The 20,037-nt window shown below is 46.2% G+C and overlaps 1 protein-coding gene across 1 annotated transcript in view; it reads left to right on the top strand.

Annotated features, from left to right (window-relative positions):
• The first annotated feature begins 416 nt into the window (after positions 1-416).
• Positions 417-20,037, top strand: part of LOC132416625 (zinc finger protein 805) — a 92,110-nt gene continuing 72,489 nt past the window's right edge. Inside the window, exons 1-3 of the mRNA XM_069540233.1 lie at positions 417-836; positions 2,475-2,601; positions 17,816-17,911. Of these exons, the coding sequence (XP_069396334.1) occupies positions 615-836; positions 2,475-2,601; positions 17,816-17,911 (445 nt within the window). The 5' untranslated portion in view covers positions 417-614. The remainder of the gene's footprint in view (positions 837-2,474; positions 2,602-17,815; positions 17,912-20,037) is intronic.

Genomic DNA, 20,037 nt, shown 5'->3' with positions numbered 1-20,037 from the left:
CGAGCTTAGTCACAGCCCTACACCCTTTGCACCGCCCTGGGCGACTGTCCCAGCATTCCAAGCCTCAGTTTCCCTGAGGCACAGCATGGACGCTCTCACCCCCACTGCCTAGTCCTCTCCACTTGAACCCACTGTTAAGAAACAGGTCTGGGCCGGCGCTCAGCTCCTCCTGTGGCTCTTAGGTGGAGGAAGACCCTCCCCTTATCCCTCCCTCCGCCCCACTCCCTCCCCCACTCCGCCCCACTCCCTCTCCTCCCTCCGCCCCACTCCCTCCCCTCAGTTAAGGCGCTCCTCACTTCTGCGAATCTAGGGGAGACTACATTACCCAGAGGTGTGCATTGTGCGTCTGAGGAGGTCGCTGGCCAATGACGGCCAGTCGTAGAGGCGTTTCCTGCGGCGCACGTACGTGGGCGGGACTTCCGGTTTCTCTCAGAGGACGCCATTTGTCTCAGCCTTTCGCTTCTGCCTGGCTTTTAGGTGCCGAGAGCTGGCCTGCGTGGCTACTAGGGCATTTCGTGGGGACTGAGCAGGAAAGGGGGATGGGACTTCCTTTCGTGCCTTGGAACGGGCCGTGACTCCCTAAACGGGAGTGTGCACTGGTCGCCCGCCGGGCCATGGCCTCTCCGGGCCTTCAGCACCCGCCCTTCGTCCCCGCAGTTCCCCAGGGCGGCGCCAGGTCTGGTGCGCCTTTTTCTCGGAGAGCGGCTGTCAGCCGAGGTCGCCCGGCCAAGGCGGGGCGGAGGCGAGGAGCAACAGGCCGCCCGGTGCTCGCCTCTCCCAGCGTAGCTGGAACGCAGGGCCCCATCATGGCGGCGGCGCCGACCCACAAGACACAGGTGAGTGGACGCTGTTTGCGAAGCTGCTTCTCTACGAGGGCGGAGACGGTTCCGGAAGGGAGGCATCCCCTGGGTTTGTCTTCGCGGTCGTGTGCTCTGGCGTGTGGAGCTGCTTTGCTACTTAATTTATCCTTGGTCCTAAAAGCTGTTGGGTCTCTGACACATGCTCAGTAAGTTGTGGAAAAATGAGTGATGTATCCTTCAGGGGTTTCCATCATAGTAAATCCCGAACTCCGCCACGTGCTGCAGGGATGTACCCTGCCCCCACCCCGCCCCCGCCTTTCTCCAACCGGTGGCCTTGGGAAATGGAGGGAGAGTTAAGCGCATGGACAAAGCCAAGGTATATTGGTTGTTTCACAAGGCCCATGAGGGCCTGTGAGGTTGCCATGGTGCCTCCTAGATGTTAAGACGTGTCTTGGGAGGGCGAGGTCCTGTAGTCTGTTGTCGAATGTTCCACTCACCTTCAGCCAGGTCAGACGTTGTGGCCAGTCTCATGGCCAAAGCCAGTGTTATCTTTATCCATTTGTGCTCTCTGGTCCTGAAGTATTCCTGGCGTAGGGCTAAGTGCTGTCAGGATTCAGGAAGGAAGCGGCTAATGGTTCATTGTGGAACCTCCCCGGAGTCTGGGAGACCCAGGAGGGTGTGGGAAGCTGGTCCGGGCCCTGCCATTACCCAGGTAGTTCCACCCCTTCAGGGGTCTCTCCAGGGAGGTCAATGACGAAGGCTCTGCTTCTCTGTGCATGTTCACAGGAATATTTTCAGGCGTGATGAAATGGACTTAACAGCAAAAATTGGTGTAAATGCTTCACAACTTCGTCATTAGGTATTCATTTTGATGATGGAAGCGTGTCGGGTTACTTTATTAGACCGTGTATCAGGGTTAACTGTGTTAAAATCTTGCTCCTCGTTTGTAAGACACAAGACTCTTGGTGGATTTGGTGGAGCTCCCTTAGTCTCGGGTCATCGGCTGGCATGGAGATGTTTACCTCAGGGGCTGTGGGACAATTAATGAAAATCCCCAAGCACACCGAACATTGAATAATTTCTGTCTAAATCTCACAACTGATATTAGTGAAGTGGGAACTATTGTTGTATTGATCCAGAAACCAAGGCTCAGAGAGATGAAGTGATGTCTCCGAGGTAACACAGCTGGTAAGTGTTGGGTTCAAGAGTTTGGATGTTAACAAGAGAAGGAAGAAAGAACTGGGGACTTTTAGTCACTTTAACCAGGAAGTGAAGCCCTCACCATGGGGCAGGCAGCTAGCAGGACCAGGGAGGCTCAGGTACTGTTGTTGTTACCATTATTGATACTGTTATTATCATTATTTATTCATTCCTCTGAGGTCCTACAGCCTCTCCTGTTTGCATCTGACAGCCCACACATCACTTCCATTGTCTTGTGTGACTTTCCATTGTCTTGTGTGACTTTCCATTGTCTTGTGTGACTTTGTTTCTTACACTACTGTATTATGTCCAAAACATTGTCCACTTCCACTTCAGCCCAGCCTAGAGCTTGGCCCTCAGGAGGTGCTAAGTGGTTAGGGTCTTGATCTCTCTGCACCTTTAACAGCCTTCCAGAAACAAGCTCTGATCTCATCCAACAGCCCCAGGGTCAGCACTACTACCTCTATTTGACAGGTGTCTGTGACTTTCGATGATGTGGCCGTGACTTTTACCCAGGAGGAGTGGAGGCAGCTGGACCCGGCTCAGAGGACCCTGTACCAGGAGGTGATGCTGGAAAACTGCAGGCTCTTGGTGTCTCTGGGTAAGGCCTTGCCACTCTGCCATGCAGAGGACCTGCTATCTCCTTGTCAGACATGCTCTGGCTCCATGCCCGGCTGATCAAGAAGCTTACCCTCTCCCCTACAGCTTCAGTCATTTTTGAGATTCATCTTTTCCTGCCTGCTATCTCTGTGTTTCTTTGAGCAAGAAACAGTTCCCCTTTGGCTCCTAAAAGGTGGTGGAAGGAAATGGGGGTGTTCTTCAGAACCCAAAGGCAGAATTTCCAGTTGGGCCACATGGGACTGAAATAAGGACTGGGAACTACCAGGAGTATGCCAGCTTCTGGATCTCTTGTCCTGACTTCTCCCTCTAGCTTTGCTCAAGTCTGTTTTTTCAGAATGGCTTTTGTGTCTCAGCAAGTTTGTGGCAGGAGTGGCCACCCCAGTCCCTGCTCTCTGTGGCCCCCAGATGCCTTGTTTTTACTTCTTTGCATACTTAACATTGTTTCTTTTTCTACTGCTGGTCTCTAGGGGGTTGTCCCTGAGGCAGGAGTAGCCACCTGAGCCCATACTTCCCTGAGCCTCTACCCCAGTGCCCAGCACAGACTGGCCTCTGTCTGAGGTTCTTGTTTCACATTTCAAACAGGGAGCTGACTGGGTGGGACTGGTTGGCTCACGTATCCCCTGCAACCCAGTCCACAGGGCTGTGAGTGATGGGATGGTCTCCAGGAAGAGGGTGAGGCAGGTGGGGCCTTGGGAGGTTTTTGCCTTCAGTGCCAACAGGTATTGTTCTAAACCACAGGATCTCGGTTATGGGGCTTTTCTGTTCTCCTGTGCCTTCATGATTGTCTCTTGTTCCCTGAGTCCTGGCCAAGATCCTCTGCTAGTCCAAGAGAGAGAAGCTGAGAGAGTAGTGCTTCTCAGTACTTGGCGGTTTTATCCCCAGGTGACATTTGGCAGTCTGCAGCCACATTTGACTGTCACACCTGGGGTGTGGGTGGTCCCGGCATCTAGCAGGTTAGAGTCCAGAGATGCTGCTTAGTACCTGAGGATGGACAAGACAGCCCCATTCAACAAAGGTTGATCCAGCCCACAAGGCCAAGAGAGCCAAGGTGGAGAAACAGCAGCCTGAGGATAATCACTTTAGACCTCTCAGTTTGAGGGAAAGGAGAGCTGTAAATCCAGGGCATAGGGTAAGACATGCCTGTTTTTAGAGAATTGGGATTGTATTCTGTGTTAATGAGAAGAGGTTACACAAAATTAGGAAACGTTTGACATATTTAGATATTTTATAACAAAATTTTAAAAATAAGAAGGCCCATTATCTGACCCTGCTGACCCTTCACTCACCTCCTCACACTTTTCCCTGAGTTCAGTCTGCTCTGGTCATGCCAGCGTCTTGCTGTTTCCTGTGCACAGACTTAACATACTTGCCTTGGGCCTCTCCACTTGCTGTTCTCTGTGCCTGGTGAGTGTGCTTAGGCATTTTGGCTTTTCTTTTCTTTTTTCTGATTTTTTTTTTTTTTTTTTTTTTTTTTTTTTTTTGCGGTACGCGGGCTTCTCACTGTTGTGGTCTTTCCCGTTGCGGAGCACAGGCTCCCGATGTGCAGGCTCAGCGGCCATGGCTTACGGGCCCAGCTGCTCCGCAGCACATGGGATCCTCCCGGACCAGGGTACGAACCTGCGTCCCCTGCATCGGCAGGCGGACTCCCAACCACTGTGCCACCAGGGAAGCCCTTTTTTTCTGAATTTTAAAATTTAATTCTATATATACTTTTTATACAGCAGGTTCTTATTAGTTATCCATTTTATACATATTAATGTATATATGTCAATCTCAATCTCCCAATTCATCACACCACCACCAACGCCCCTGCCCCGCCCCCCGCGCCGCTTTCCCCCCTTGGTGTCCATACGTTTGTTCTCTACACCTGTGTCTCAGTTTCTGCCTTGCCAACTGGTTCATCTGTACCATTTTTCTAGGTTCCACATGTATACGTTAATATACGATATTTGTTTTCCTCTTTCTGACTTACTTCACTCAGTATGACAGTCTCTAGATCCCTCCGTGTCTCTGCAAATGACCCAATTTCGTTCCTTTTTATGGCTGAGTAGTATTCCATTGTATATATGTACCACATCTTCTTTTTTTTTTTTTGTACCACATCTTCTTTATCCATTAGTCTGTCGATGGGCATTTAGGTTGCTTCCATGACCTGGCTATTGTAAATAGTGCTGCAATGAACATTGGGGTGCATGTCTTTCTGAATTATGGTTTTCTCTGGGTATATGCCCAGTAGTGGGATTGCTGGGTCATATGGTAATTCTGTTTTTAGTTTTTTAAGGAACCTCCGTACCGTTCTCCATAGTGGCTGTATCAATTTACATTCCCACCAACAGTGCAAGAGGGTTCCCTTTTCTCCACACCCTCTCCAGCACTTGTTTGTAGATTTTCTTATGATGAGCATTCTAACTGGTATGAGGTGATACCTCCTTGTAGTTTTGACTTGCATTTCTCTAATAATTAGTGATGTTGAGTAGCTTTTCATGTGCTTCTTGGCCATCTGTATGTCTTCTTTGGAGAAATGTCTGTTTAGGTCTTCTGCCCATTTTTTGATTGTGGTGTTTGTTTTTTTAATATTGAGCTGCTTGAACTGTTTATATATTTTGGAGATTAATCCTTTGTCCATTGATTTGTTTGCAAGTATTTTCTCCCATTCTGAGGGTTGTCTTTTCGTCTGTTTGTAGTTGCCTTTGCTTTACAAAAGCTTTTAAGTTTCATTAGGTCCCATTTGTTTATTTTTGTTTTTATTTTCATTACTCTAGAAGGTAGATCAAAAAAGATCTTCTTGTGATTTATGTCAAAGAATGTTCTTCCTATGTTTTCCTCTAAGAGTTTTATAGTGTCCAGTCTTACATTTAGGTCTCTAATCCATTTTGAGTTTATTTTTGTGTGTGGTGTTAGGGAGTGTTCTAGTTTCATTCTTCTACATGTAGCTGTCCAGTTTTCCCAGCACCACTTACTGAAGACACTGTCTTTTCTCCATTGTATATCCTTGCCTCCTTTGTCATAGATTAGTTGACCATAGGTGGGTTTATCTCTGGGCCTTTCTATCCTGTTGCATTGATCTATTGTTCTGTTTTTGTACCAGTACCATATTGTCTTGATCACTGTAACTTTGTAGTATAGTCTGAGGTCCAGTATAGTCTGGAGTCTGATTCCTCCAGCTCCGTTTTTTTTCCCTCAAGACTGCTTTGGCTATTCAGGGTCTTTTGTGTCTCCATACAAATTTTAAGATTTTTTTGTTCTAGTTCTGTAAAAAATGCCATTGGTAATTTGATAGGGATTGCATTTAATCTGTGGATTGCTTTGGGTAGTATAGTCATTTTCACAATATTGATTTTTCCAATCCAAGAACATGGTGTATCTCTCCATCTGTTTGTGTAATCTTTAATTTCTTTCATCAGTGTCTTATAGTTTTCTGCATACAGGTCTTTTGTCTCCCTAGGTAGGTTTATTCCTAGGTATTTTATTCTTTTTGTTGCAGTGGTAAATGGGAGTGTTTCCTTAATTTCTCTTTCAGATTTTTCATCATTAATGTATAGGAATGCAAGAGATTTCTGTGCATTAATTTTGTATCCTGCAACTTTACCAAATTCATTGATGAGCTCTAGTAGTTTTCTGGTGGCATCTTTAGGATTCTCTATGTATAGTATCATGTCATCTGCAGACAGTGACAGTTTTACTTCTTTTTTTCCAAGTTGTATTCCTTTTGTTTTTCTTTGATTGCCGTGGCTAGGACTTCCAAAATTATATTGAATAGTAGTGGCGAGAGTGGACATCCTTGTCTTGTTCCTGATCTTAGAGGAAATGCTTTCAGTTTTTCACTGTTGAGAATGATGTTTGCTGTTTGTTGTATATGGATTTTATTGAGGTAGGTTCCCTCTATACCCACTTCTGGAGAGCTTTTATCATAAATGGATGTTGAATTTTGTCAGAAGCTTTTTCTGCATCTGTTGAGATGATCATACGGTTTTTAATCTTCAACTTGTTAACATGGTGTATCACATTGATTGTTTTGCATATGTTGAAGAATCCTTGCATCCCTGGGATAAATCCCACTTGATCATGATGTATGATCCTTTTAATGTATTGTTAGATTCTGTTTGCTAGTATTTTGTTGAGGATTTTTACATCTATATTCATCAGTGATATTGGTCTGTAATTTTCTTTTTTTGTGGTATCTTTGTCTGGTTTTGGTATCAGGGTGATGGTGGCCTCATAGAATAAGTTTGGGAGTGTTCCTTCCTCTGCAATTTTTTGGAAGAGTTTGAGAAGGTTGGGTGTTAGCTCTTCTCTAAATGTTTGATAGAATTTACCTGTGAAGCCATGTGGCCCTGGACTTTTGTTTGTTGGAAGATTTTTAATCACAGTTTCAATTTCATTACTGTGATTGGTCTGTTCATATTTTCTATTTCTTCCTGGTTCAGTCTTGGAAGGTTATACCTTTCTAAGAGGTATTTGTCCATTTCTTCCAGGTTGTCCATTTTATTGGCATACAGTTGCTTGTAGGTAGTCTCTTAGGATGCTTTGTATTTCTGTGGTGTCTGTTGTAACTTCTTTTTCATTTCTAGTTTTATTGATTTGAGTCCTCTCCCTCTTTTTCTTGATGAGTCTGGCTAATGGTTTATCAATTTTGTTTATCTTCTCAAAGAACCAGCTTTTAGTTTTATTGATCTTTGCTATTGTTTTCTTTTTCATTTTTTTCTGCTCTGATCTTTATGATTTCTTTCCTTCTACTAACTTTGGGTTTTGTTCTTCATTCTCTAGTTCCTTTAGGTGAAGTTTAGATTGTTTATTTGAAATTTTCCTTGTTCCTGAGGTAGGCTTGTATTGCTATAAACTTCTCTCTTAGAACTGCTTTTGCTGCATCCCATAGGTTTTGGATTGTCGTGTTTTCGTTGTAATTTGTCTCTAGGTATTTTTTGAGGTCTTCTTCAATTTCTTCAGTGATCTGTTGGTTATTTAGTAACGTGTTGTTTAGCCTCCATGTTTGTTTTTTTTTTTTTACGTTTTTTCCCCTGTAATTGAAAATCTCATAGCGTTGTGGTCAGAAAAGATGCTTGATATGATTTAAATTTTCTTGAATTTACTGAGGCTTGATTTGTCACCCAAGATGTGATCTATCCTGGAGAATGTTCCGTGTGCACTTGAGAAGAAAGTAATCTGCTGTTTTGGGATGGAATGTCCTATGAATATCAATTAAATCTATCTGGTCTACTGTGTCATTTAAAGTTTGTGTTTCCTTATTTTCTGTTTGGGTGGTCTGTCCGTTGGTGTAAATGAGGTGTTAAAGGCCCCACTATTACTGTGTTGCTGTCTATTTTCTCTTTTATAGCTGTTAGCATTTGCCTTACGTATTGAGGTGCTCTTACGTATTGAGGTGCTCCTACGTTGGGTGCGCATATATTTATAATTGTTATATCTCCTTCTTGGATTGATTTCTTGGTCATAATGTAGTGTCCTTCCTTTTCTCTTGTCACGTTCTTTATTTTAAAGTCTATTTTATTTGATATGAGCATTGCTACTCCAGCTGTCTTTTCATTTCCATTTGCTTGTAATATCTTTTTCCATCCCCTCTTCAGTCTTATGTGTCCCTAGGTCTGAAGTGGGTCTCATAGACAGCATATATATGGGTCTTGTTTTTGTATCCATTCAGTGAGCCTCTGTCTTTTGGTTGGAGCATTTAACCCATTCACATTTAAGGTAATTATTGATGTGTATGTTCCTGTTACCATTTTCTTAATTGTTATGGGTTTGTTTTTGTAGATCCTTTTCTTCTTTTGTGTTTCCCACTGAGCGAAGTTCCTTAGCATTTGTTGTAGAGCTGGTGTGGTGGTGCTGAATTCTCTTAGCTTTTGCTTGTCTGTAAAGCTTTTGATTTCTCCATCAAATCTGAATGAGATCCTTGCCAGGTAAAGTAACCTTGGTTGTAGGTGCTTCCCTTTTATCACTTTAAATATATTATGCCACTCCCTTTGGCTTGTAGAGTTTCTGCTGAGAAGTCAGCTGTTAACCTTATGGGAGTTCCCTTGTATGTTATTTGTTGTTTTTCTTTTGTTGCTTTCAATAATTTTTCTTTGTCTTTAATTTTTGTCAGTTTGATTACTATGGGTCTTGGCGTTTTTCTCCTTGGGTTTATCCTGCCTGGGACTCTCTGCACTTCTTGGACTTGGGTGGCTATTTCCTTTCCTAGATTAGGGAAGGTTTCGACTATAATCTCTTCAAATATTTTCTCAGGTTCTTTTTCCCTCTCTTCTCCTTCTGGGACCCCTATAATATGAATGTTGTTGCATTTAATGTTGTCCCAGAGGTCTCTTAAGCTGTCGTCATTTCCTTTCATCTTTTTTCTTTCTTCTGTTCCGCAGCAGTGAATTCCACCATTCTGTCTTCCAGGTCACTTATCCGTTCTCCTGCCTCAGTTATTCTGCTATTGATTCCTTCTAGTGTATTCTGTATTTTAGTTATTTTATTGTTCATCTCTGTTTGTTTCTTCTTTAATTCTTCTAGGTCTTTGTTAAATATTTCTTGCATCTTTTCGAACTTTGCCTCCATTCTTTTTCCGAGGTCCTGCATCATCTTCACTGTCATTATTCTGAATTCTTTTTCTGGAAGGTTGCCTATCTCCACTTCATTTAGTTATTTTTCTGGGGTTTTATCTTCTTCCTTCATCTGGTACAAAGTCCTCTGCTTTTTCATTTTATCTTTCTGTGAATGTGGTTTTCCTTCCACAGGGTGCAGAATTGTATTTCTTCTTGCTTCTGCTGTCTGCCCTCTCCATTTTGGCTTTTTACATGGCTGCCCCTTCTCAGCCCAGTTGCCACCTCCTCACCAGCTGTGTTCTGACCACCAGACTTCATGGAGTGTCCACCCATCCCTCTCACTTTCTCTCATCATCCTATTTATAACCATAAAAGTGGTTCTCAACCAGAGATGATGTTGCTCCCCAGAGGAAACTCAGCAACGTCTGGAGATAGTTTTGGTTATTACAATCTGCACGTGGATCCTACACCATCCTTATAATTCGCAGGATGGGCTCCTCCCCACCTTTCCAACAAAGAATTATCTTGACCTAAATTATCATGTCAGCTTGAGAAACCCTGTTTCTGAGAGTGCAGGGACACTTGTTCACCTGGCATTGCGATACAGCCTGATGTAACCATTCCATCATTTCTTCTCTTCCTGCCTCCTGAATGTGTTTGACGGGAAGTCTGAGTTTAGTGCTCCCTCCTAACATAGCTTCTCTGCCTTCCCCACACTCCCTACCCCTGCAACTGTTGCTACTTTCCCCTTGTCAACAGAGGCAGTAGCCTTAGGCCAGGAGCCCTGAGCAGCAGGCAGCTGAGCTCTCTGGAACTTAAGAACACTGTTTTGATTTCACTTCTGCATTTTTTTCATGGTGACCTGCCATCAATGGAAGTGACCCTGGGTTTCCCATTTATCAGAGTAATGCGGGATTCCCTTTTTGAAGAAATCTAAGAAAACATTTATTAAGTGGGTCACTTTTAATAAGCAATTGATAACTGTCACTGTGCAGGTACCCTGGGCCCTGACCAGGTGCCAGGACTGTTCAGGCACTATTCATGCTCCACTCATTGAAATTGTCACAGGGTCCCCACTGTATTAATTAGTATCTGTGAGATTTGAATATTTCCAACAGGCTTTGGGGCACTAGGGGTGTCCCTAATTGTCTGGAACCTGGATCTGCTTGAGTTAAGGCAGGAGGAATAGTGGCCTGGTGTGCGAGGTTTAAAGAGGTGGGCAAGGGTGTAGTTTTGGATTGTTTGGTTTGCACATGAAGGGTGTGCTCTGATATTTCACATCATATTAAGGAAACTTTGGGGGATAATAGTGGAGAGTTTTAGAAGGTATGGCATAAGTTGTCTTGTAGAGTATAGAAAACCATTTTGAGAATGAAAAAGAAGAACATAAGTAGAGATATAGGAAGTCCTTGCAGGCAGGCTCATAACTAAGTTTCCCATTTATGTAGCATTAGCCAAGAAAATCGATATGTAATTTGGGGAGTGTTTAAGAGAATCTTTCAGGAGTTATAAGGTGTGCTAAAAATATGGCTTTATATATATACATGTGTGTGCATGTTAGTGTGGTATTTGTAAAAAATAAACAAACATGGGACTTCCTGGTGGTACAGTGGTTAAGAACCTGCCTGCCAATGCAGGGAACACAGGTTCGAGCCTGGTCCGGGAAGATCCCACATGCTGAGGACCAGCTAAGCCCGTGCACCACGACTACTGAGCCTGTGCTCTAGAGCCCGCGAGCCACAACTACTGAGCCCACGTGCCACAGCTACTGTAACGTGCGTGCCTAGCGCCCATGCTCTGTAACAAGAGGAGGCACTGCAATGAGAAGCTCGTGCACCGCCAGGGAGAGTAGCCCCCGCTCGCTGCAACTAGAGAAAGCCCATGTGCAATGAAGACCCAATGCAGCCACTAATTAATTAATTAGTTAATTAATTAAAAAACAAACCAACAAAATCCTTTTTCCTCATAACACTTCTGATATCAAACGTCTGGGTTTTCCATACCAGGCAATTCTGACCCTAACTACCTGGAGTTAGCACAGACTCCACAGGTTATTAAGGATTCAGTCCCATAGACAGCCCCTCCACCTCCCACCCACCCACTTCAGATGTCAGTCACAAGTCCTCACAACCTGTCCTGACCAACCAGCTATAAATTGGAGATTTCCCTTTTGGCAGATTGAGGCATATACCAGGGTCACAGACAGCAGCTCAGGAACATGATAGAATCCCTAATAGAAGACAGCAAAAAGGTCCCAGGTCTGATTTCTGTCTTAGGAGAGGAAGTCCATGGGTATCTGCTGGGGTGAAGGTTTTCGTGTCCCCAGGCGAAGTCATCTTCATCAGTGAGGTCTTGGTCTGGGACGTGGGGCAGGATATCCTTTGCAAGTGGGTACGTACACACTTGACTTGATGTGGGCCTCAGTATTTGCCATGTTTGGTTGAAACAGTGGCTTCCTCAGAGGGTTCAGGCCTCTGACTTATAAACCAATGAAAGTACCCAGACCAGTTATAGTAAGAGCAACAGTTACCAGAATGCCATATGGCTGTTCTTCAAGGTTTGTTTTGTTTTGTTTTGAAGTTCAGGGCAAATGGATTCCATATCAGGTGACCAGCTGCCTGGCCTGTGGGGCAGTCTGTGGCTAGTGGGTGCTGGGAGCGTGTGCTCCCTCCTTCTGGTCTCCAGCCTCATGGGATGATGGGAAGCTCTGTGTGTAACTGCAGGGGAGACAGTGTGAATGGCCTCCTGTAGAACGAGTCTTTGTGTACATAGAGGTGAGGCACATTCCCTTCCAGAGTAGGAAAGGGCAGCGGGACATTTTTAAAGGTATGTGATTCAAGGAGCCTTGAATTAAGGCTAAGGGGTGAGATAGAGGCCCAATGAGGGGTTTGTTTGTCAGACTGGAGTTTGAAAAGGAGCTGTTTAAGGAAATCGTTATGTTTTTCAGTTAAACCAGCTATTTGGGGCCTATTGGGGCCATGAAGCTCTATTGACTACCTCTCTCCAGAGCCCAGCATTGTGTAATTTGAGAAGTGAAATGTGTATCTTGGTTATTGTCAGTAATGTCTGTAATTCCAAAGGGAGTAAGGAGCTTCCTGGCAAGGCCTATCGTTGTGGCCTTTATAAATGTAAGGACATGTGATTTTGACTGACTTACTTTTGGGGTGTTGGTGAGACAAGAGTTTCTTTACCCTGAAGGAGGCAGTTTTTAAGCAATGGCCCAACAGTTTATAATGAATGTGAAGAGGAGGCCGTTTGTTGATCAGGGCATCTAGTACTAAGATGACCCCCTGAATAGACCAAGAAATGTTTCTTAGATCCCATTTTTTATTTGGACATTCTGGCTACAGGATAGAAAGCAGCATCAATCTACTGAGCTCCATCATGTGCTGTGGATGTAAGAGATCCACAACTGTTCACTCGCTTAATCCCAAGGTGCTCCCCAGGTAGCCAAGGGCTGTGGGGAGAGGTGCCCTCCTCCAGCACCACAGCATCTGGCAAGGACCCACCTTGTCCTACAAGAGGAATATGTCAGAGGGCCCAGGTTGGGTTCCATCCTGTCCTGGGGCCTCAGGAGCTGTGCTGAACTTGTGATGTGCTGTTGCCATGATGCAAAGCTTGATGGGCAGCTGGGTGTGGCGGTCAGTGGCTCGGGGTCTGCAACAGCCTTCATTATCCGGAGAGCCTTGTGTATAGTTAGTTGTTGTTTTAGTAGCATATAGTACCAGGCTGAGGGGACAGTCTGTTACATCAGAAGCCCTTGGGCATCTGTGGCCCTGGTAGGTGATTCAGAAACTCGAGGAGGTGTGAGAAGAGGTTGTCAAAGCCTCTTTGGTGAAGGAGTCTCTGAGGACACTGATGGGACTGGCTATTTAACAGTATTTTGAGCAGATTTTAGAGCTTTTGTTGGAGGGAGTTCCATTTAAGTTGGGCTGATTTGCAAGTATCAGCATCAGGGAGAGTAAATAAAATTTATAAATGAGGAATATGTGGCCACCAGACCCAAAGTAATACTAAATAGTCTTTTTATCTAAAACTAGTCCCCAAAGGATTAAAAGGTGTTGGACTCATTGTCACAAGCGTGTCAAATGAATCTCCTTAGACGAGGTTGTCATTGATGTAACATCGCCTGTGCTCCTGGAGAGAGGTGGGTGGGTGCAGCTGAGGTCTTGGCTGCAGAGGGTGTGGGTGTTGGCAGAGCTGTTGAGCCACCCCACGGGGCAGCCTGGGGAGGAGTCCTATTTGCCTTCAGAGCGAAGGCAAACCGAGGTTGAGAGGCTGTCAAAATACACACCAGCAAAACACGTTAGCCAGATCTGTAATTGAAGAGTAATTACCGGGTTCTAATAATACTGGGTATTGGGTGTGTGGATCTTGTTAGTCAGCTCAGGCTGCCATTACTGTGTGGTTAAACAGCAGCTTTATTTTCGCACAGTTCTGGAGGCTGGAAGTCCCAGTTCAGTTGCTGATAAGGATCTCTTGCTGGCCACCTTCTTGCTGTGTCCTTACCTGACTTTTCATCTGGCTTGGAGAGGCCTTCTCTTCCTCTTAAAAGGATATGGGTCCTACCAGATCAGGGCCCCACCCCCTGACCTCATTTAACCTTAACTACCTCCTTAAAGGCCCTAAGTCCATATAGGATCACACTGGGGATTAGGGTTTAACACATGCAGTTTAGGGAGACACAATTCAGTCAGTAACAGGAACCCTAACAGATGGGACCACGGCATTAAGATTGCAGTAACTCACAGCGAGGTGCCCTGTGTTTTTTTAGGTTTAAGAACACGCACAGCTGGGCTGTCAACGTGGAGAAGCAGTGGGGATCACCACCCCTTGATTAATTAGGTCTTATATAAAAGTTTTATTCCCCAAAGGCCCCTTTTCAACTTACATTGGGCTGAATTATTATTTTAACTCGGGTCTGTAGGGTCCCGTTTTATCAAGCCAATTAATTTGTAAGTGCCAAAAAATTATCTTAATTGTGTATTGTGTCAGAGCATCTATGCCCAATATGGGATACTTTAGGACAGTGGGTACTAGGGCTATAGGAAATTCAGGTAAAACTACAGTCAAAGTGAGATATACCTATTTTTTCTCTTTAATATTTAGGTACTTTTTACAGTGGTGGAGTAGAGTGTTTCATTTTAGTGGGATCCCCAGGTATAACTATGATTTGAGCCCCAGTATTAAATTCATGAAGTTTTGTCAGTTGGTGCATTTTAGCAAATTCTAAAGATAATTTAAAACCTGTGTTGTGGAGTCAGACAAACCAATCAGTGCTCTGTTTTGTTTTGGTGATAAAATTTTTTTAATATATAAATTTTGTTATACCATATGTAGTTATTATATAATAATTATATAAATTTTGGATTTCCAATTGGGTCAGTATAGACAGAGTTCTAACTTAGTTATATGTTGTATGTTATTTAAATTTTTATTCTCTCTCTCTGTTATCTAAGGTTTTTTATTGTTGTTACTGCTTATAAATCAATAAGTAGTCTAGAACCAGTATTATGTTTGCTAGACCTGGCGTTTGCTTGATATGTAAGGTTAATAATGTGCCCCCTTCCCTTCTTTCTTCCTTTTGAGCTTTTCAGCCATTTAAAACCCTGGTTTTTAGTTTTAGTTTGTCTCCTGCTGAGGAGAGGAAAGGGCGGAGGGGCCTGGGGCCTCCAAGATGCAGCCTCTCCCCTGGATGGCCCTGGTCCACAGCATAACGAGCCCCTTCCTCCCCACTCCTTTTTTTTCTGCCTCCAAACAAAATCTTTTTTGGGGGGTGGGGTGGTCACCTTTCTGCCCCCACCACCACCATTTTTCTTTCTTTTATTTGGGTATTTACCTGGTAGGCTCTTAGCAGTCCCAAGTGGCAACCACTGTGAGTGGCAGCCTGCCTTTCTAGGGAGGGGCTGGGGCTCATGCCTCAGGACAGCAGTGGTGGTGGCAGTGTCCTGACGGGGTGACAGTTTGGTGTTGAGGAAGAGCTCTCCACGTGCTGGTCTGCAGCAGCACTCACGAGTGCCGGACACACTGGCCGGGCTTACACAATCTGGAGTAGGTTGAGAAACATCCTCAGGTGTCTCAAAGGGCAGCAAAAACAATATTCCTTATTCCTTTGTTTCTCCCCCCATTATACGTTGAACTAGCAGTCTCCAGAGATGGGATCTCTTATCCGCTACGTGGTTGGGACAAACTGCAACAACAGTAAGGCAAGCAGCCATGGCAAGGTTTGCCTGTGAAGCAGTCTAAGCCTCTTCTGTGCCATGGCATGTGTGAGGGGGGTGCCCTATGCCACTCGCATCCCTGTATTGCTCCAGGGACCAGTGCCTGGACTCTGGCCAGGTGTGCCCTCAGAGGGCAGGCAGTGCCATCAGTCTCTCATAGGGTGGTGGGCAGCTCAGTTGAGCAGCCCCCCACGGACTTCAGTGTTGTTGGCTCAGTTGATCACACTTGAATCCCAACCGTCTATAGGGGGGCCTCGGCGTTAGGCAGTAGCCAGTTACCTGGTTGCCCCGGGGTCACCAGCCCAGAAACTTGGTGTGTTGACAATGGCGAGACAGACTAAGTGCTCCGTCTCTTCCCAGATCAGGTGGCAGCTAGGGACTCACAGCCCTTGCGGACCTAGACAGGAGGAGCGCTCTTCAGAATTTTGCTGGGTATCTAAAAAAAGACTTAGCTCAATGGAGACATACTTTACTTTGACTGAAAAGAGTCATTATTTTAAATATGTGAGTTCTTTAAATTATTCCATCCATTTTAAACAACATAATGCATTTAAATTGCTTAGTACAGTCCCTGGGATATGGTAACACCCTATAAATGTTAACTTTTCAATTATTATTAAGGTTAAAAGTTCATAGTGACGTGGTGGATTGGTTAAGCATGTGCACTCAGCCACTGTTCAGCAGACTCTTCTCAGGGAGTGACACTTGAGCTGAGACCCAAAGAGAAGTAGCTGGAAGAAGCAAGGTGGGTAGAGAACAGCCTTCCAGGGAGAAGGGCCAGCATGTGCAAAGGCCCTGAGGTCCTAGGGAACATGACTCCTGACAGCTGAAGGGAGGTCTTGGTCGCTGTCGCTGAGCCCCGTGCTGAGCACGGAGCACACAGGAGAGCACATTGCTTAGTGATGACTGATGAACCCTGGACCTGACAGAGAAGCTGTCGGCGAGTCCTGGCACCTCTGCCGTCGACTTCCTGCCAAGTCTGTGTGTCTTTCCCCTGCATCTGTGTTTGGCTGTATGTGACAGACCGGCTCAGTCTTCACCCTGGAGGAAATTTATTATCTCACCAGTAGGAAGCTCAGAGGTGGGGCTGGCTACCGGGTTGGTGGATGCCAGCCCAGTTGTCTGCTTCTTCCTGGTCTAGGGCCTCGGGCAGGTTCCCTCGCAGGCGACCCAGGCTGCTGCAGGACTACAGCACTGGCTGGTCCCCTCACTCAGCCATCCTGGACTAGAGCTCTCTCCTCCCGAGGGCTGGTGTAGGTCACCTGCAAGTTGGTGGAAACCAGAGTTTTCAGCCCTCCCTTGATGCCAGAATCTGGGGTGGTTTTTTTAAATCTGTAGGTATCCAGGCCTCATCTGCAGAGATTTGGTTTCTTTCTCTTTTTTTTTTTTTTTAATAAATTTATTTATTTTTGGCTGCATTGGGTCGTTGTTACTCACAGACTTTTTTTTAGTTGCAGCGAGTGGGGGCTAATCTTAGTTGTGGCGTGCAGGCTTCTCCCTGTGGTGGCTTCTCTTGTTGCGGAGCATGGGCTCTAGGTGCGTGGGCTTCAGTAGTTGTGGCACACGGGCTCAGTAGTTGTGGTGCACGGGCTTAGTTGCTCCGTGGCATGTGGGATCTTCTCAGACCAGGGCTTGAGCCTGTGTCCCCTGCATTGGCAGGTGGATTCTTTAACCACTGTGCCACCAGGGAAGTCCCTATTTGGTTTCAGTTGGATGTGAACCAGACATCTCAGGAGATTTTAATACACAGGTGGTTGAAATTCACTTGGGTTAATTAGTAAACACCTTCTGGAAGGAGGCGGTCATACTCTCTGTGTCTCTTGGCTGCAGCTGAATAGAGTTGGAACTCTGCAGTGGAGGTCAAAGGGAATAGGTGTTGTCTACACAACCAGCACTGCAGTCTAAAGTCTTTGGATCCCAACATTGGTGGTGTGTTTTTTTTTTTCTTTTTTTTTTTTTTGGCTTCATTGGGTCTTCGTTGTTGCATGCGGGCTTTTCTCTGGTTGCGGTGAGCGGGGGCTGTTCTTCGTTCTGGTGTCCAGGCTTCTCATTGTGGACTTCTCTTGTTGAGAGCGCAGGTTCTAGGCGTGTGGGCTTCGGTAGTTGCAGCACACGGGCTCAGTAGTTGTGGCTCGCAGGCTCAGTAGTTGTGGCACAGGGGCTTAGTTGCTCCGTGGCATGTGGGATCTTCCCGGACCAGGGCTTGAACATGTGTCTCCTGCATTGGCAGGTGGATTTTTAACCACTGCGCCACCAGGGAAGCTGCAACATTGGTGTTTTTGACCTTGGTTTCCAGGTTCTAGGTCAGGATTTCTGTGGGTGGAATCAGCTTCATTCTGAGGTCTTGTCCACATCCTGAAGTCCCACACTAGATCGAGGGGTTTTCTTTGTTTTCACAGAAATCCTAGTGTCTTCTTCCTTTCTCCATGAACAGGGTGTCCTGTTCCCAGACTTGAGCTGATCTTCCAGCTGGAGCAGGGGCAGAAGCTGTGGACTGTGAAGAAAGACCTCTCCCGAAGCACCTGTCCAGGTAGGAGCCAAGGTTTGGGCAGCTGGGAGACCCTGCAGGGGGAGGTCGCTGGCCCTGGTTCCTTGGGGAAGTGTCTTGTTCGGGCCTCTGTGGTGGTCTGGAGGCCACGGAGCCCTTTGACCCCAGGTCCCTCTGTCCTCCTGGAGGATAGAGGTGCATGAGCTGAGATGTGTCTTGGGCTCCAGCTGCCTGGGCTTCAAGCTGTCTTGGGCTCCAGCTGCCTGGGCTTCACCGATCACCAGCTCTGTGGCCCTGGTGAACTTCGGGATCTCCTTGTGTCTTTGTATATATAAGTTTGACTAAGTTAAATCTTAGCTGCCATGTCAGACAGACTCCAGCATCTTGGTGCTCAGCATATGGAAGCACTTGTTCTTTTTTTGTATTTCTTTTCTTTCTTTTGCCACGACTCGCAGCGTGCAGGATCTTAGTTCCCCGACCAGGGGTCGAACCCGTGACCCCTGCAGTGGAAGCTCAGAGTCTTAATCACTGGACCACCAGGGATGTCCCTGGAAGCACTTTTTCTGAGGCACACCCGGTCCGTGTGACTGTGCATCACACAGCTGTTCAGGAACCCGGGTCCACTCTGCCGTCAGCATGTGGCTTGAAGGTTGTCCTGACCTCCTGCAGCAGGCAGAGGAGAGTGAGAGGGCAAGGAAGACTCGCACAAACACCAGCCCCCCGCTTCCACTGATAGGCACTAGGCACTTGGCCACACTCGGGGGATGGGGCTGGGAGATGGGGCTGAGCCATGTGTCCAAGTGGAGGAGCAGATGGTTTGACGAGTGTGGTCTGCTGCGCTCAGTCTGTTCCTGATAGTTGCTCCGTCCCCGGGTTGTTGGGGACGTGGTCATATAACGCGTTAAAGCATAAAACCGCTTAGCACAGCGTCTGCACCGCAGTCAGTGGCTCGTGGGAAGTAAGCCGTTGGTGTCATTCATGTCCCTGTATTGTAATGAGTAATGCATCTCACGTTTCCCTCTGACCTCTGAGGAAAAGGGCCTTCCTTCCTCTCCCAGCTCCTCTCCAGCTCTCTTCTGCCTCCCCTTACCCACCCTGTCCGTCCAGACACTCAAGAAGCCTTCCCTTGTTGCATGTCTCCCTACTCCTCCTGTTTGGTAAAACCTGACGGTGACATTTGTCCTGCTGTGCCCCACATCTGGGCTGCTGAGGGCACTGGGGCCGCCGTGTGTGGTGATGGGGCCCCTGCAGAGTCGTGCTCTTTCCCTCCTAGTCCCTCGGGCGGCCCCACCAGCCTGCGAGTGTCTGTGTGCAGCCCGTCGACAGCCCCTCAGGGGCAGTTCCTGTGTGCAGCCTGTCGACAGCCCCTCAGAGGGGCAGTTCCGAGCCTCTGCCCTCTGCTCTCTGCCCTTCTCCACCTGAATATCTCAGAGGCACCCAGTCAGCATGCCTGGCAAGGAACCCGTCACGATGCTCACTCCTTCCCCTCCCGAGTTAGAGTGCATGGTCCTGCCATCCAAGCAGATTAGAGACTGGATACAGCCCCAGAGACTGTATCCTCACCCCTCCACCTCCATCGGCCCCTACATCCGGCCATCCTCGCAGTGACCACTTCCCCAGGACAGGTGTCTCAGCCTGTGACCTCTTATGTGTCAGCAAGTTTTCATGTTAAAAATCTATCCCCTTGTCTTGCTTGGTCTTCTACCCTTCCACACTCATTCAGACTCTCAGTCTATAGTTTTCCTTTCACCTAGTGGAAGAGGTCTTGGCCCAGGCCATGGCCAGTTGTTGAACCATAGTCTAGAGTACACCTTTTAGGGAAATTATTTCTTCACTTACTTTCTGCTTGTTCAGCAATTTCATTCTTTGCTCTGCTCAAGGTAAAAATGTGCCCGTGTTTCTTACACTTGAAGCAAGTAAAAAATGCTCCTGTTTCATATTGTATTCATCCACTCTCTGAGGCATTTAATTTTTTATATTTTTTCACCCTCACAAACAGTGCTGCCAAGAACATTCATATATATTGGTCATCTTGCACACGGTTAGGCTTGTCTTTTGTTATTTCTCGGAGTAAAATTGTTGGATTATAGGTTATGCAAATTTTCAAGTTTAGGTGATAATGTTTTCTAAAAGGGATGTACCTATTTATAATTCTCCAGATTCCACCA

Source organism: Delphinus delphis, chromosome 20 (genome assembly GCF_949987515.2).
Source record: "Delphinus delphis chromosome 20, mDelDel1.2, whole genome shotgun sequence".
Lineage (NCBI taxonomy): Eukaryota > Metazoa > Chordata > Mammalia > Artiodactyla > Delphinidae > Delphinus > Delphinus delphis.
Note: the sequence above shows the minus strand (reverse complement) of the source record. Positions and strands in the feature narration are given on the sequence as shown.